General features: G+C 47.5%; 1 protein-coding gene across 1 annotated transcript in view; it reads right to left on the bottom strand.

The window, feature by feature from the left end:
* The window catches only part of CACNA1B (calcium voltage-gated channel subunit alpha1 B), a 458,332-nt gene that overhangs the window by 188,844 nt on the left and 255,549 nt on the right, over nt 1–13,939 (bottom strand). The window contains exons 10-12 of the mRNA XM_089772976.1: nt 13,749–13,820; nt 11,141–11,230; nt 6,204–6,413 (exon numbers count right to left, since the gene is read on the bottom strand). Coding sequence (XP_089629102.1) covers nt 6,204–6,413; nt 11,141–11,230; nt 13,749–13,820 — 372 coding nt within the window. The remainder of the gene's footprint in view (nt 1–6,203; nt 6,414–11,140; nt 11,231–13,748; nt 13,821–13,939) is intronic.

The following is a 13,939-nucleotide window of genomic DNA, read 5'->3' as shown; positions in this document are numbered from 1 at the left end:
CACAATACGTACAGCATTGTGTGACACCACTGAGCTTTTCCTTCAGAAGAGAAAAACTGGAAAATATTCCAGAAACATCCATGCCTACTCCAGATCTCCTCATAACTTAAGAATGGCCATGCTGGGTCGGGCCAGTGGTCCATCTAGCCCAATATTTTGTCTTCCTGCAGTGGCCAATGCCAGATTCTTCAAAAGAAATTAATAGAACAGGGCAATCATCAACTGCTCCATTAATAGCCGCCCAAACTCAGGATCTGGTGGAGGGACACCCGCAGCATGGGGGTTGCATCCTTGGCCATCTTGGCTAAGCGCATTGATGGACCTATCCAACTGACCTCTTCTTTTTTTGAAACCGTTTCCACTCGTGGCCTTCACAACATGCCCTAGCAATGAGTTCCACAGACTGATGGATGCTGTGAGAAAGCACTTCCTTATGTTTCTTTTTAACCTGAGGCCTATTAATTTCATCAGAAGACCCCTGGTTCTTGTGTTCTGTAAGGGTTAAATAACACTTCCTTATTCATTTTCTCCACACCAGTCATGATTTTGTAGCTCTCTACCATATTCCCCCTTACTCATCTCTTTTCCAAGCTTTATAGTCCCAGACTTTTTAATCTCTACTCATATGGAAACTAGTATCAGAGGGGTAGCCATGTTAGTCTGAATCTGCAAAAGCGGCGAGGAGTCCTGTGGCACCTTATAGACTAACTGAAGTGTCGGAGCATAAGCTTTCATGGGCAAAGACCCACTTCATCAGATGCATGTAGTGGAAACCAGGAACCAATCCATGTAACAAACCTCGGTGCCAACTCTGCCCATATATATACACCAGCAACACCATCACAGGACCTAACCAGATCAGCCATACCGTCACTGGCTCATTCTCCTGCACATGTACTAATGTAATATATGCCATCATGTGCCAACAATGCCCCTCTGCTATATACATCAGCCAAACTGGACAGTCCCTATGTAAAAGAATAAATGGACACAAATCAGATATTAGGAATGGCAACATACAAAAACCTGTAGGGGAACACTTCAGTCTCCCTGGACACACAATTGCAGATCTAAAGGTAGCCATCCTGCAGCAAAAAAACTTCAGGACCAGACTTCAAAGAGAAACTGCTGAGCTACAGTTCATCTTCAAGTTTGACACAATCAGCTCAGGATTAAACAAAGTCTGTGAATGGCTCGCTAACTACAAAAGCAGCTTCTCCTCTCTTGGAACCTCCAGATCATCTACTAGAAGTGGGCCTCATCCTTCCTGATTGGATCCACCTCGTCATCTCTAGCCTGATTCTGGCCTGCATATTTATACCTGCCTCTGGAAATGTCCACTACATGCATCTGACGAAGTGGGTCTTTGCCCACGAAAGCTTATGCTCCAACACTTTGGTTAGTCTATAAGGTGCCACAGGACTCCTTGCCGCTATAACCAAGATGGTCTCCTGGAACAGGGTAGTTTTGCTAATTGCATCCCTAGAATTTGCAGGGGGTGCTGACAGAACTGCAGCAGTGCTGGAATTGGATGCAGAGGGAGCACACGGTTCTCACTGTCAACATTGTGCACTGTCAGCATGCACTTCACTTCCCGTGTCTTGGTTTTACGTGTGTGTCTCTTTAGTGATACCGGAAGGGGGGGAAATGATGCGGATGGAAACCAACAGAATCTGGCAACCCTGAGCATGGGCATCAGTAAACAAAATGTCTCATGGGCCACCACCCCAATGGGTTGAATTCGGCCCACGGGCCACAGGTTGTCACCAGTGCTCCTCGTTCCTAGGTTGAAAAGGATGCTCTTTCAGTTAAGGAAGAGGCATCGTGATTAGATGACCCTGAACCTTGAGATGAAATTCCAGCTGACTTCAGACCCAACATTTTCTGAAGTTCGAATAAGTGTGGTTAGCTCCTTGATCGTAAGTTTCATTTGCTTTTGTACCTCATGCCTGGCTGAGGCCAGTAGTGGAAGTGCCACCACACTGTGTGACAAGAACTATTTTTGCAGTATTTCCATCTGATGAAGTGGGTCTTTGCCCACGAAAGCTCATGCTCCTACACTTCAGTTAGTCTATAAGGTGCCACAGGACTCCTCGTCGCTTTTGCAGATTCAGACTAACACGGCGACCCCTCTAACGCGGCTACACGCGGCACGGAGTAGCTAGTTCGGATTAGGCTTTCTACGAGGAGTACAGCTAGTTCAGATTAGAAGCCTAATCCGAACTAGCTACTCCGTGCCGCGTGTAGCCGCGCGGCACGGGGTTCGAACTAGCCGGCATTTAAAAATGGCGCCGGCTGGCTTCATGCAAATGAAGCCCGGGAAATTCAAATCCCGGGCTTCATTTGCAACTGCGGATGACTACATTACCCCCGCTAGTTCGAACTAGTGGGGTAGTGTAGACATACCCAAAATGACTGGAAATCATTCATCACTTGGCCTCTGTCTTATAACGGGGGCTCATTTCTGGTGGACTCCTTTTCTCAGCAGTTTTTGCTCTCACCTCACAGAGTGTGTCGGTGGCTTTGGAGTGTGCCTCATATTGTCCCCACTGAATATATTTGACCCTTCACTTCTCTCACTCATCCTCGATTCTCACCTCCCCAGGAAATGCATCTTTAATTCCAGTTACCATGGACATGCAAGCTTGACTACGAAAACTAAATCGATTTTAGCTCACATTCCTTTGTATGCTTTCCCTAGAAATGTTACTATGTATGTCAGTTCCAGAAAGTCAGCTCAGAAATCTAAAATGCTCTGTTTAGAGCGAAAGACTTATATCGCTTTTCGAACCATTTAGTCCCAATCTGAGAAGAAATCTTAAACCTGAGCTTTCTAATTGTTTTCCTGCCCTAGCCTATTATTTCCACTGTTTAATTAAGAAAAAGAATAGGCAGGACTGATTTTCCTGTGTGTTCTGTCTCTATTTCCCCTTTAACTCCTGGCAGAGGAAAAGAATTGAAAGGATGTTTTATCTCCCTTTCACCCATCCCTCATTACAGCTTTCAGTTACCTGGTATTATTAAATATTCTAGTCAATATTAGCGGGAGCTCTTTGAAGACACAGTAACCCGTAGCCTCACTCTTTCAGGCTGAGCAGAAGGAAAGACTTCAAACGTTAACCTTTTTATTATTATTTTAAGATAGCAAGACTGAGTTCCTAAGTTAGTCTATTTTACACATCTTATTTCATTTGCATTCATTTTTCAATTTTTTTTTCTGGCTTGGAAAAATTTGTCCAGGAGCTCCAAATGGATAGTCCACTGCTGAACGTCATATATCAGCACAGGTTCTAGACCACTGAAGGTGCTGAGCATTCTGGCCCAGTCCAGCAAAGCACTTAAGCACAAGCTTAACTTTAATCAGCCCCATTATACTCCACAGCTGAAGGCAAAAGTAGTTTTGTCATTGATTTTAACGGGCCCAGGATTTCACCTGATGGGAATTAAAATCAAGCAAATTAAATGATCTGCTTGTCTGGAGCAGAGTAGATATTACCTTGCCGGACTGAGCCCCAGAGGCGTGAAGCTGTAACAAGAGTCCACCTCCTGCTTGGTACCAAACTGTACCAAGAATTCTCCTCCTGCTTCTCTGATCTCCATCCTAGTGCAAGAAACTTCCGCATACTACAGGCCCCGTTTCTTCAGATGCAGCCTGCACAACCGGGGCCAAATTTTCAAAAGTGCCCAGCATTCAGCAGTCCCCACTTGGACATATCAGCACCCAACACTTTGGGTTTCTCTATGTGACCAGCCAGCCGGGAGGCAGATCTACAGCACTTTAGCACTGTGCACACTAACTGTCCGTGTGAACCCTGCACCACACGAAGGAACCTGTCGTGCCCAGCGTTAGGTTGTATGCACACACTGAGCACGCAGCATGCTGGAGGAGGAGAGCCGAGCCAGCAGCACACACTTCAGCTGCACATGCAGGCTGAGCTCTTCTGAAAACCTGGCCCCAGCAGCGGGTGCTGAGCCGTTCTGCAAATTTCACCCTAAGAGGTGGGGCCTGACCCCAATGGGAGTTTTGGGGGGACTTCAGTGGGAGCAGGATTGTGGACAAGGGGTCCAAAGTGACAGGGAAAAAATCTTGGAGAGGGCATCATGCAATTTGACCAGTCCGCAAAAGCTTTGCGCAAAAGGGACTTTTGCCTGAACGGGAGCAGAATAGTATTTCCGCAAGAAGCACTGATTTCTTATAGTAGGAAGTCAGTGCTTTTGCGGAAATTCAAGTGGCCAGTGTAGACAGCTGGCAAGTTTTTCCGGAAAAGCAGCTGATTTTCTGGAAAAACTGGCCAGTCTAGACACAGTCTGAGGGTCTGACTGTGATCTCCCTCACAAACATTTTACACCAATGTATCTTCACCGACCATATTTTTAAACTATTATTAAGCCAGAATCAGGGCACTATAACTTACCTTCTGCTCAGCAGTTGCTTTGACCCTGCTTGGTTTTAAAGCATATGACCTATTCAACCTCTAGCCAACTGACTTTGAATCCTTTGTCAGACACATACGCGTAACACAGCTCAGTTATTCCACCCCATAGTAAACTGAACCCTCCCCAACCTTTAAGGGCACGTCTACACAGCAGGACTAAAGCCGAAATAAGCGACGCAACTTGAGCTACATCAATTGCGTAGCTTAAGTCGAAATAGCTTATTTTGGCTTTTGGCGCTGCATACCCAGCAGGAAGTCTGAAGAAAAGCACTCTTCCTCTGACTTCCCTTACTCCTCGTGAAACGAGGGTTACAGGAGCTGGAATAAGAAGTCCTCCAGCTCGACATTATTTTGACATTATGTCGAAATAACTGCTTGTAGTGTAGACACAGACTATGTTATTTTGGAATACCACTAGTTATTCCAAAATAGCATTGCTGTGTAGACTTACCCTCAGAGAGAAATTGATGGGTGCCCCCAAATCAGTGTCACACTACACTTACATTTTCCTTTTAACCAAAGTGCAATTCTTCAGGAGGTTTGGGCTCAAATTTTGCAACATTTAGATGAGTGAAGCTGCTCCTACTTTTGTAAATATATATATATATATAATTGGGGGGAGCATTGTGAAAGCAGGAATGTGATCAGCAGAGGAAGGGTTTTACCGCATTACAAGGTCTATGTGCAGAAAGCAGGATTCATTGGCTATTCCTTACAAAATAAAACAACATTACATTCTTTTAAAAAGCAACAACACTGCAAAGGCCTTTACACAGTACTGGATGCCGATACTGACACACATCCTACATGTGCAAGGGTGTGATACAATCACCCAGCTGCTGTGCGTTATTGCCAGGGCTTGACAAATCAGGCAATCTACTCGCCCATGGTGAGTAGATTTTAGCCCGGTGCGGCCGCGCAGTGCGGTCAGCGCATGCACAATGCAGTCCGCTTGGCGAGCCCTGATTATTGCTTATATGTGTACAGGACATATTTTCACAGTTCAATTTGCTGAAGGGCACTATTACATTTCTCTTCACCCTTGGCCTATTAAGGCAAGCACTCTCCTGGAAAGCCACTTTCTGTACAAGTGCATGTTCAGCAAGGAGTTGCTATTAACTGACACAATTGCACTGAATTAGTGTAAAATGTTTTGGGGTAGGGAATAGTGTTTCTATGAAGTGGAACTGTCCATTGCACAATTTGATATCAAGTGGGCTTCAGAGTCTCCATTATTTCCATTATTATGTTTTACTATCAGAAATGGCCTAGTGTATTGAACACAGGGACGAGCTGAGAACAAGCTATACATCCTATTTTGAGCATGGGGTTCGACTGGATGGCCTCCTGAGGTTTCTTTCAACCTAATCTTTTATGATTGTGTGATCTCCTGGTGGGGTTGACTCGTGGGGTTCTCTGGACAGCCCCAGGTGAAGATGGCTCGAAAAACTTACAAAACTGCTGGGAGGGACCCAAGTAAATGTTTTTTCCTAACCCACAAGCTCCCCCTCCCTACCCCCAGTCCTACCATGATGTTCACTAAGTTTTTGGCTGACCATTACACATCACGATGCACCAATAGCACATTGCCCCCTTTCTCTGGTGTTCTTGGAGCCGCTTAGTAATGTGTTTGTGATGTTCCAGAGGGGGCATAAGAAGTTCCCAAAAGGCCTTGAGGCTGCAGGTATTAGTGGGAATGTGGGGCTAGTGACCAGAGCACTCCAGAGTGGGAGGACCAGCTGGACCGTGACTGACCCCTGAACTTACACAGCGCGTTGGTGAGCCCCTCTGGCTGGTCATAATGCACCATGGCGACGCACAAAGTGTTCAGGGTAACCACACACAGGACAATCCAGTAGAAGCTTTGTGCTTTCACCATGCGCCGGATGAAGAACCGGAACATCTTCTCTTTCCTCCGGAAATATGAGGAGCTCTCATTCTTTCCGCTCTTCAGGCTGGCACGGGCAAATGGAGACCCTGGGCATCGAAGGACACAAGGAATCATCCTCACACTAAACTCAGGAAGATAACAGGGGAGCAAGAAACATGAAATCACAACTACAATGGGCTCAGGTCCTCCAAAGTATTGAGATGCCTCATTGAAAGGACTGAGAGTTAGGTGCCCAATTATCTTTGAGGACCCAGACTGCAGAACCTCCTTCCTCTCTAAAAATGCAGCTAAGCACAAACTTGGACATATTTACAATGAGCTGCGGGAGGCTCCGGCGTGTCTCAGTGGGTATCTGCAAACACAACGAGGAGGCCTGGGGCACCTTAAAGACTGACAAGATTGAATTGGACGTTAGCTGTTGCGGTCAAAACCCACTTTGTCAGATGCACAGGAGTCTCCAAGGCATCTGACAAAGAGGTTTTTAACCACAGAAGTTTATGCCCAAATCAGTCTGGTAGTGTTTAAGTTGCCACAGGACTCTTTGTTGGTTTTGGTTCTTTGCAACATACATCTAACCCCCAACCCCCACACCCCAATCCCCACCAGCTGGGCACTGGCTGCAAGCACCCTGTGGCTCTTCAGGGTGATTCACAGCATGGCTGAGTCTCCCTGTGCAATCCCGCTCTGGTGGTCAGGAACGCTGGGTCTGAGAGCGAACACGATTGTGTCCCCGCTCCCCATCCCTGTGCTGGCCAGGGTGCAGGGAGGCAATGCTGAGCGCCCACTATTTCTCCTTCAGAAAGGAGAATGCAACCTCAGCCAGTGCTTGCTGCCCACAGCAACCCATGATCTGGATGGGGAAGAGCCCCAGACCTACCCCTTACGCTGGCAGACTGAAAGCCTTGAAGCTGGGCAGCGTTAGCCAATGGGGAAACCAGTGTCTCCTCCTGGTACCCTGCCTGGCAGAGACCCTGCACCAATGCTTGTGCTGAAGGGAGAGGCTCCCTACGCCCTGCCCTCACCTCGTGTGCCTGCACAGCACAGAGCAGGATCTGGACTCCTATGCAATGCTCTGTAGCAGGTGTGCTGACTCACCTTTGCTCTGCCCTTTACAGCTGCGTTTCACATCTTGTCTCAAATCCTGACTGAGAGTCAGAGGGTTAAAAGCAGACACTTGGAAGAAGAAAAGAGTTCTAGATGGCGTGTCCACACTCTAGGGAGGGGCACTGAAGAAAAGCAGGGTGTGTAACTAGCTCTGTTAAGTTTATATTTATTTCTTCAGTAGAGAAGAAAGAAATATTTCTCAATGTTTCTGTTGCCCTTCAAGACAACAGAGGTAAGCACGGGCCAAGACGAACGCTGTGTTGGAGTTCTGATGTTGTGCTGTAAATACAGAACCCTCTGGAACCCACCACAAACTGCTGCTGTCAAAGCTGGCCAGGAGATCTGCTCTGTGCCGATACTCCACTCTGCTTACATCCCTATTCCTCTTGATATCTACGCCGCTGTGAGAGAACCAAATGTACCAAATTCTGCTCTCAGTTCAACCGGTCTTAAACTAGAGTAACTTCACCAATGTGAACTAATCTAGTTTGGGTTTACATAGGTGTAAATCAGAGTTGCATGTGGCCCGGTTGGGGGTGGTCTACACTATGGAGAAGATTGATGCTGCTGCAGTCGATCTTCTGGGGATTGAATTAGCGGGTCTAGTGAAAACCCACTAATTTGAACTGAGAGGACGTTCCCGTCAGCGCCAGTAGTTCTGCTTCTCATGAGGAGTAAGGGAAGTCGACAGGAACATGTGCGCCCATTGACCTCCTCTGTGTAGATGGCACTAGAATACAATTCAAGATCCTTCAGCTCCAGCTATGTAACTAACGTAACTGAAGTTGGGTATATTAAGTCGACTTTCTCTTTAGTGTAGACCAGGCCTAAGAGATACAGATGTGCCTCAGAGCTGAATTTTGCCCTTTCCTTGGAAAACCAGACCAGACATCGGGCAGTCAGAGTGCTGAAATGGCTGAGTGTTCCAATGCTCATGTTTCTATTGCATCTAGTACTAGGAATCTAGTATTCCTATCCAGAATCTCCAACTGGGGTTGTATTCGTGCGGAAAGAAGGCAAAGAGAAGGGAGAAAACAAAAGTAAGGATTGAAAAATGATTTGAGAGAGAACACGATGAACAATCTCTGTTGTTCCAGTTTCCTAAGGTTCTTGGAGGCACTTTTAATTGAATTACAAAGCAACTTGTTCAGGTAACAGCTGGCAAGAGGCTCATCAGTGCAAGGACTGCACTGGTCAGCATATTCACATCACACTTTGTAATTAGATTGTTAGTTCTTCCAGGGCCTTTAAGTCACATCAGAGAGAAATGTTACTAGACCAGACAGAAAACATCAGAAAAAAAAACTCATTAAAGCCTCACTTTGTACAGAAACTGCAGGATGGTTTGATAACTGATGATACGCAGAGTTCCTTGTGTTTCAGGAGGTTCAAATATCTCTGCCAGAGCCTGCAGCTTTTTACGTTTTCTCTGCTGTATTTGTTTCTTCTTATCCACAGGGCGCCCTGCTTTGCCAAACACACTCTTCCCCCACTGGGTGAACCAGCCCTACATAAAAGGGGGCACTGCAGATATTTTCCTGACCATACACCCAGCAGACGGTGTTCAGTGCAGCATCAGACTATCCAGGAATGCAACGGCACCTGCTTCCCTCAGATGTGCTGAAGTGCTGGATGCGGCACAAGTTCCTGGAGCCCAAGGGGATTGACAAATGGACTAAAAGCTCCTCTATGCTCTCGTGGGAGTAAGAGAAAGCGGTAGCAGGGTGGCCCTCCTGTCACTGATACAGCACCCCCCCCCACACACACACACACACAACGATGTTGTGCTTTCTCCGGGCAACAGAACTGTCCTACTAGTTCTACCCAGAGTAGCCATAAAGCAGTTGATTCCTAGGGCGTGATGAGGGTTGCAAGTCACCCGAACATGCTGTACAGCACTCACCTGGAATGAACAGCTGCTCATTAAAAAAAAATGGGAATCTTTTAGGGCCTGTCCATATAACAAGAAACTGCACAGCAAGCCGTGGTGGGACTCTCCAGCACAGCAGCTTATGCGGCAGTGTCTCACATGGACCATGCTACAGCGCAGTGCACTTTCGATGGGCTGTTCTCCACACCGCACTTCCGGGCAACAGCACCCACGTGGGACATTACGGTGTGGCAAGCTGGTGTGCTCTAGAGTCCCACACAGACTTGCCATGCAGCAACTTGCCATGTGGACAAGCCCTCGGACGCAAAGTGCCAAATTTCCAAAGAGTGAAGGTGAGTGCGCATAGGGCATTCACATTTGTACCAGCATGTGGAAATGCACTTACACAAGTACCACTGAGGCTTCCGTTTTTAATGGGCATCATTAAAAGCCCCTGGTCTGCTGCTCCTTAGGGTTAGTGGTAGGTAGCATGGCTGAGAGCATCTGCTGCATTAGTGGCAAAACAAAACCAAGACATAGTCAGCAAAGTCTCTTCCTAAGGGTTTCATTCGGACAATTAGAGGGGAGAATGATTGATTCTAACCAGACAATAAGCAGGACATGTCCCCGGCCTGGCCTATAGTCCAGCAGGGCCATCACTGGAGGTAGAAATTCACCATTTCAAAGGCTGCCCCACTGCCGGGGCAGCAGAGAGCTGACTGAGTTTGCAACCCTCTTATCACTCCATCCTGCCCACCCATGTGAGGTCTAAGCAGGGAATTAATCCTGGGAAGGTAACTCTTTGCTAGAAAGCAAGCGAGTTTCTGGGCCCTATGATATTCTTGCTCAACGGGCTGAAAGATGCTGTGGTCGTGGAAGAGATCAGAGCCTGGCATTTCATGGCACCTGATTTATGCAGGTGAGCATGGGATGACTATGGCTACATCTAGACTGCAAGCCTCTTTCGAAAGAGGCTTTTTTGAAATATAGTTTAGAAAAAGAGCGTCTAGACTACAACCAGTACTTTCGAAAAAGCAAGCTGCTTTTTTGAAAGAGAGCACCCAAGCAGTCTGGATGCTCTCTTTCAAAAAAGCACAGTTTGCATTACATAGCGCCTTTTTTTGAAAGAGCACTTTCGAAAAAAGGCATTATTCCTCATAAAACAAGGTTTTCCGCAGTTGAAAAAACGGCCGCGTTCTTTCAGTTTACTTTTAAAAGAACGTGACAGCAGTCTAGACGCAGGGGAAGTTTTTTAAAAAAAAGGCCACTTTTTTCGAAAAAACCCTGTAGTCTAGACACACCCTATCTGTGCACAGTCCTTCGTGTTCACTGGCCATAACACTGGAGATCTGCAACAAGAGCCCTTTCTGGGGTAAATGTTATAGAGCTAGCAGAGAACTTTGGTCCAGGGTTTCTCTGTGACCAGAGTACCAGCCATTCTCTAATGAAGTCTGCCATGTGTCCAGTAGTCAACGCTGTTCATTTATGGGCTTGGATCTTTCTCAGTTTCCTGGCCTTCACACGGCGAGGGGTTTATGCCTGGAGGGGCAGTGCCCAAGGAGGGGCTCCCAGAGTCATGGTGCCTGATGCAGGAATGGTACCTCCACAAGCCCTGGAAGGGAAAGTTCTGCATCTGGCTCTCAAGCAGGAGTGTCAAAGGGTGGAGGAGACCTCCGGGCCCCTCCGCCACACCTGTGCCCACTTGGCTGCTGAAACGTCCAGAGGTTCTAGCAAGGAAGCACAGTCCGTTGCAACAAAAGAATAACTCAGAGGAGTGTGACATGAAAGCCCTGTGCCCGAGTTCTTCACATCACCAGAAAACGCAGGGCCAACACTCACCCACGGAGCAAATGTCAGTGAAATGATCCTCCGCCTCTTCAGCATGAATCAGGTCGTTTTTGCTCTTCTTTATTGTCGCTCTTTTCAACACTGCATGCAAATTTAGTTTAAAGAGAAAAGCATTATAAAGAGTCGGTAGCTGACCTTCTCTCCCCGTCTCCCACTCCGGGGCCTGTATTTCCTTCCCAGTGCAGGCTAAAAGCTGCCGTACACGGATAAGCCGTAGCAAATCGATCAACCTACAGCTTTGTGCTGAGGCCTCTGCTCACTTTGAAGCCAGGGTCATTATTTATTTAACCTTCTAAATCTTGAAGGCTTGCCAGGCAGGACTTCTGTCCACCCACACCGCAGTGCAGCCAAGTGGAAAGGCAATGGGGAAGAAAAATGTCTGGTAGCTTCTTAGAGCTTGAAGGCAGGGCTAGGGGTGTAAAGGAGTAGTCGACTAGCCGGCTACATAGAAGTCTATGCTTATTGGGTAGTCGAGTCGACTACTCATACCCCATCCTTGCTGCCTCTGTATCAGAGGTAGGAAGTGGGAAAGGAAGCACAAGCCAGTGCTGGGGGGAGCTGGTTTAAAAACTGGTTCACCCCAGCACCATCTTTGTGGTGCAGCCTTGTCCACCCCTGCTGCTGCCACTATCAGAGGCGGGGGGGTAGGCCGCAAAGCATCCCCTGTACACAGCGACCCGGCCATAGGCAGGGTTTGGTCTCGCACCAGGTGCGAGCCAGCTGCCTATCACCTGATGGAGTTGTCGATAAAAATTCTATCGACTACTCAATTTGTTAAATGCCCGCATTTTAACATCCCTCCTGGGATGAGGTTTACCTGGGTGGTCGACAAATACCTTTGATGTCAGCAGGGGAGCATCCAGACTATCGCGCTGAGCCGACAAACAGCTGATCAGCTGTTTGTCGGCTCAGCGCGGCAGCCATGTAAATTTAAATGAAGCGGTGATTATTTAAATCGCCGATTCATTTTACTGTGTCGGGTAGCCTAATCTACATGCCTCTGGCGACAGAGGCATGTAGTCTAGACGTACCCCTAGATAGCGCATTTCCACCACTGTTCGTTTCAGTATCGCTACTGGAGTGACATTTCTATTAAACAAAGTCATATGCAGAGGAGAGATTTGGTTTGGCTAATTGGGCCATGATGCGCTATGGGATGGATGCTCTGCTTTTCTACAGCGTACACCATTCACTGGATTCCAGTTGAGATAGTTTGCCACTGTGTGTTGCCCGACACAGGAAATACCCTGGATAAGCAAATACTATCACATGATTAATGTCTTTTTAATGGCACCCACTCTACAATGCCTTCCAGCTGGGGACTTCAAAATTCATAACAAATCAGCCTGACGCAGTGACCCCTTTTGGGAGGCAGGTAAATATCACTTTCCTGGTTGACAGATGGGGAAACTGAGGCACAGGACGATGAACTGGTATGCCAAGGCCATGGAACATGTCAGTGGCAAAGCTGTGGACACAATGGAATTGCTGTCTTGCAAACCCTGCTCTGAGCATTAGACCACCTGCCTTGGAACCTTGTGAACTATCAGAAAATAGTTTTGATACCGTGTTGGTAACAGTTTCAAAACAATAGAATGATTAAGCATGATTGAATACCAGCAGTAAGACACTCCATGGTGTGGTGATACAAACTGTCCGCTGGGGATATAGGGAATCTGCTATCTGAGAACTGTCTGTCTTGAGGATAAATGGAGTTTAGGGTAACGCCCACAGGGGACCCTCATCCTACACCAGCTGCACTGCTATGCTTGAATAACGGGTGCACCACCATGTCGGCAACAAAATCCTTCTTAGGAAGTGTCACAGAGCTCCCTTTCGAAAAGGGCTCACAGCAACTTCCCGTCCCACCTTCCCAAGTATCTGAACTTCGGAGCGCGAAGGGCTCTAATCAAAACGAGGGATGTTAGACTTTGATCGATTAACCGTTTATCCGATAAACTGATGCCTATCAGTTAATGGTCTCGGTTAATCTCAGCTGACTCCCGGGGAGGCGGTTTTGCTGTGTCAAGGCGGTGAAGCCACCACCTCCTCGGGAGCTGGGCCGACAGGGGATGTAAGATTTTTAGTGGATACTCAATTACAATATTGCACAATTTTGAACATCCCTAATCGAAAGTGGGATCTGGAATCAAATTTGGCATATATCGACTTTATAACAGGCTGAACATAAATCCTAGATCCCAATATCTGGGTCTGAATTCTGTAGCCTGAGCCCCTGTCTATTTTATTCATACAACTCCCATCTTGTACAGCTGTTCTTCTAGGACAGGGACCAACAACCCCAGCTACAGCCAAGCTCTCCCACCCCAAAGCTCTGGCAATGCCCCTCAACCCTGACCTGCCATACCCCCTGCTTTTCCACTCCTGGGCCTCTCCTGAGCACAGATCTCTAACAACTCCATAGCAGACCAGATTTGGGGATCCTTTTGCATGGTGGACCAGTGGCCATGTAGGACTGAGATATAGCCCAGCAAACACCTTGTTCCTAATGACCTAAGGACTCCAGATCTGAGGCCACAAGCAATAAGCATCCACCCACTGTGCCACCTAAGCCCCTGTTGATTTGCAATCCACTCACTGTTGTAGCTGCCGCTGCCAGGCTCCGTCGATGCTGTGCCTTGCTGAACTGGCCCCTCGGAGGCGGCCCTCCCTGACAGTGAATGGGAGGAGAAACAAAAAGAAAAAAAAGAGAAGGGGAGGGCGGGGAGGGAAGGGGGAAGGAGGAGACACAGGAGGACGAAAGATGGTCAGAAAAGGGAGAGGGAAGAG

The sequence above is a fragment of the Pelodiscus sinensis genome, chromosome 23 (assembly GCF_052426305.1).
Source record: "Pelodiscus sinensis isolate ZL-2025 chromosome 23, ASM5242630v1, whole genome shotgun sequence".
In the NCBI taxonomy this organism is placed as follows: domain Eukaryota; kingdom Metazoa; phylum Chordata; order Testudines; family Trionychidae; genus Pelodiscus; species Pelodiscus sinensis.
This window is presented reverse-complemented; position numbering and strand designations above follow the sequence as displayed.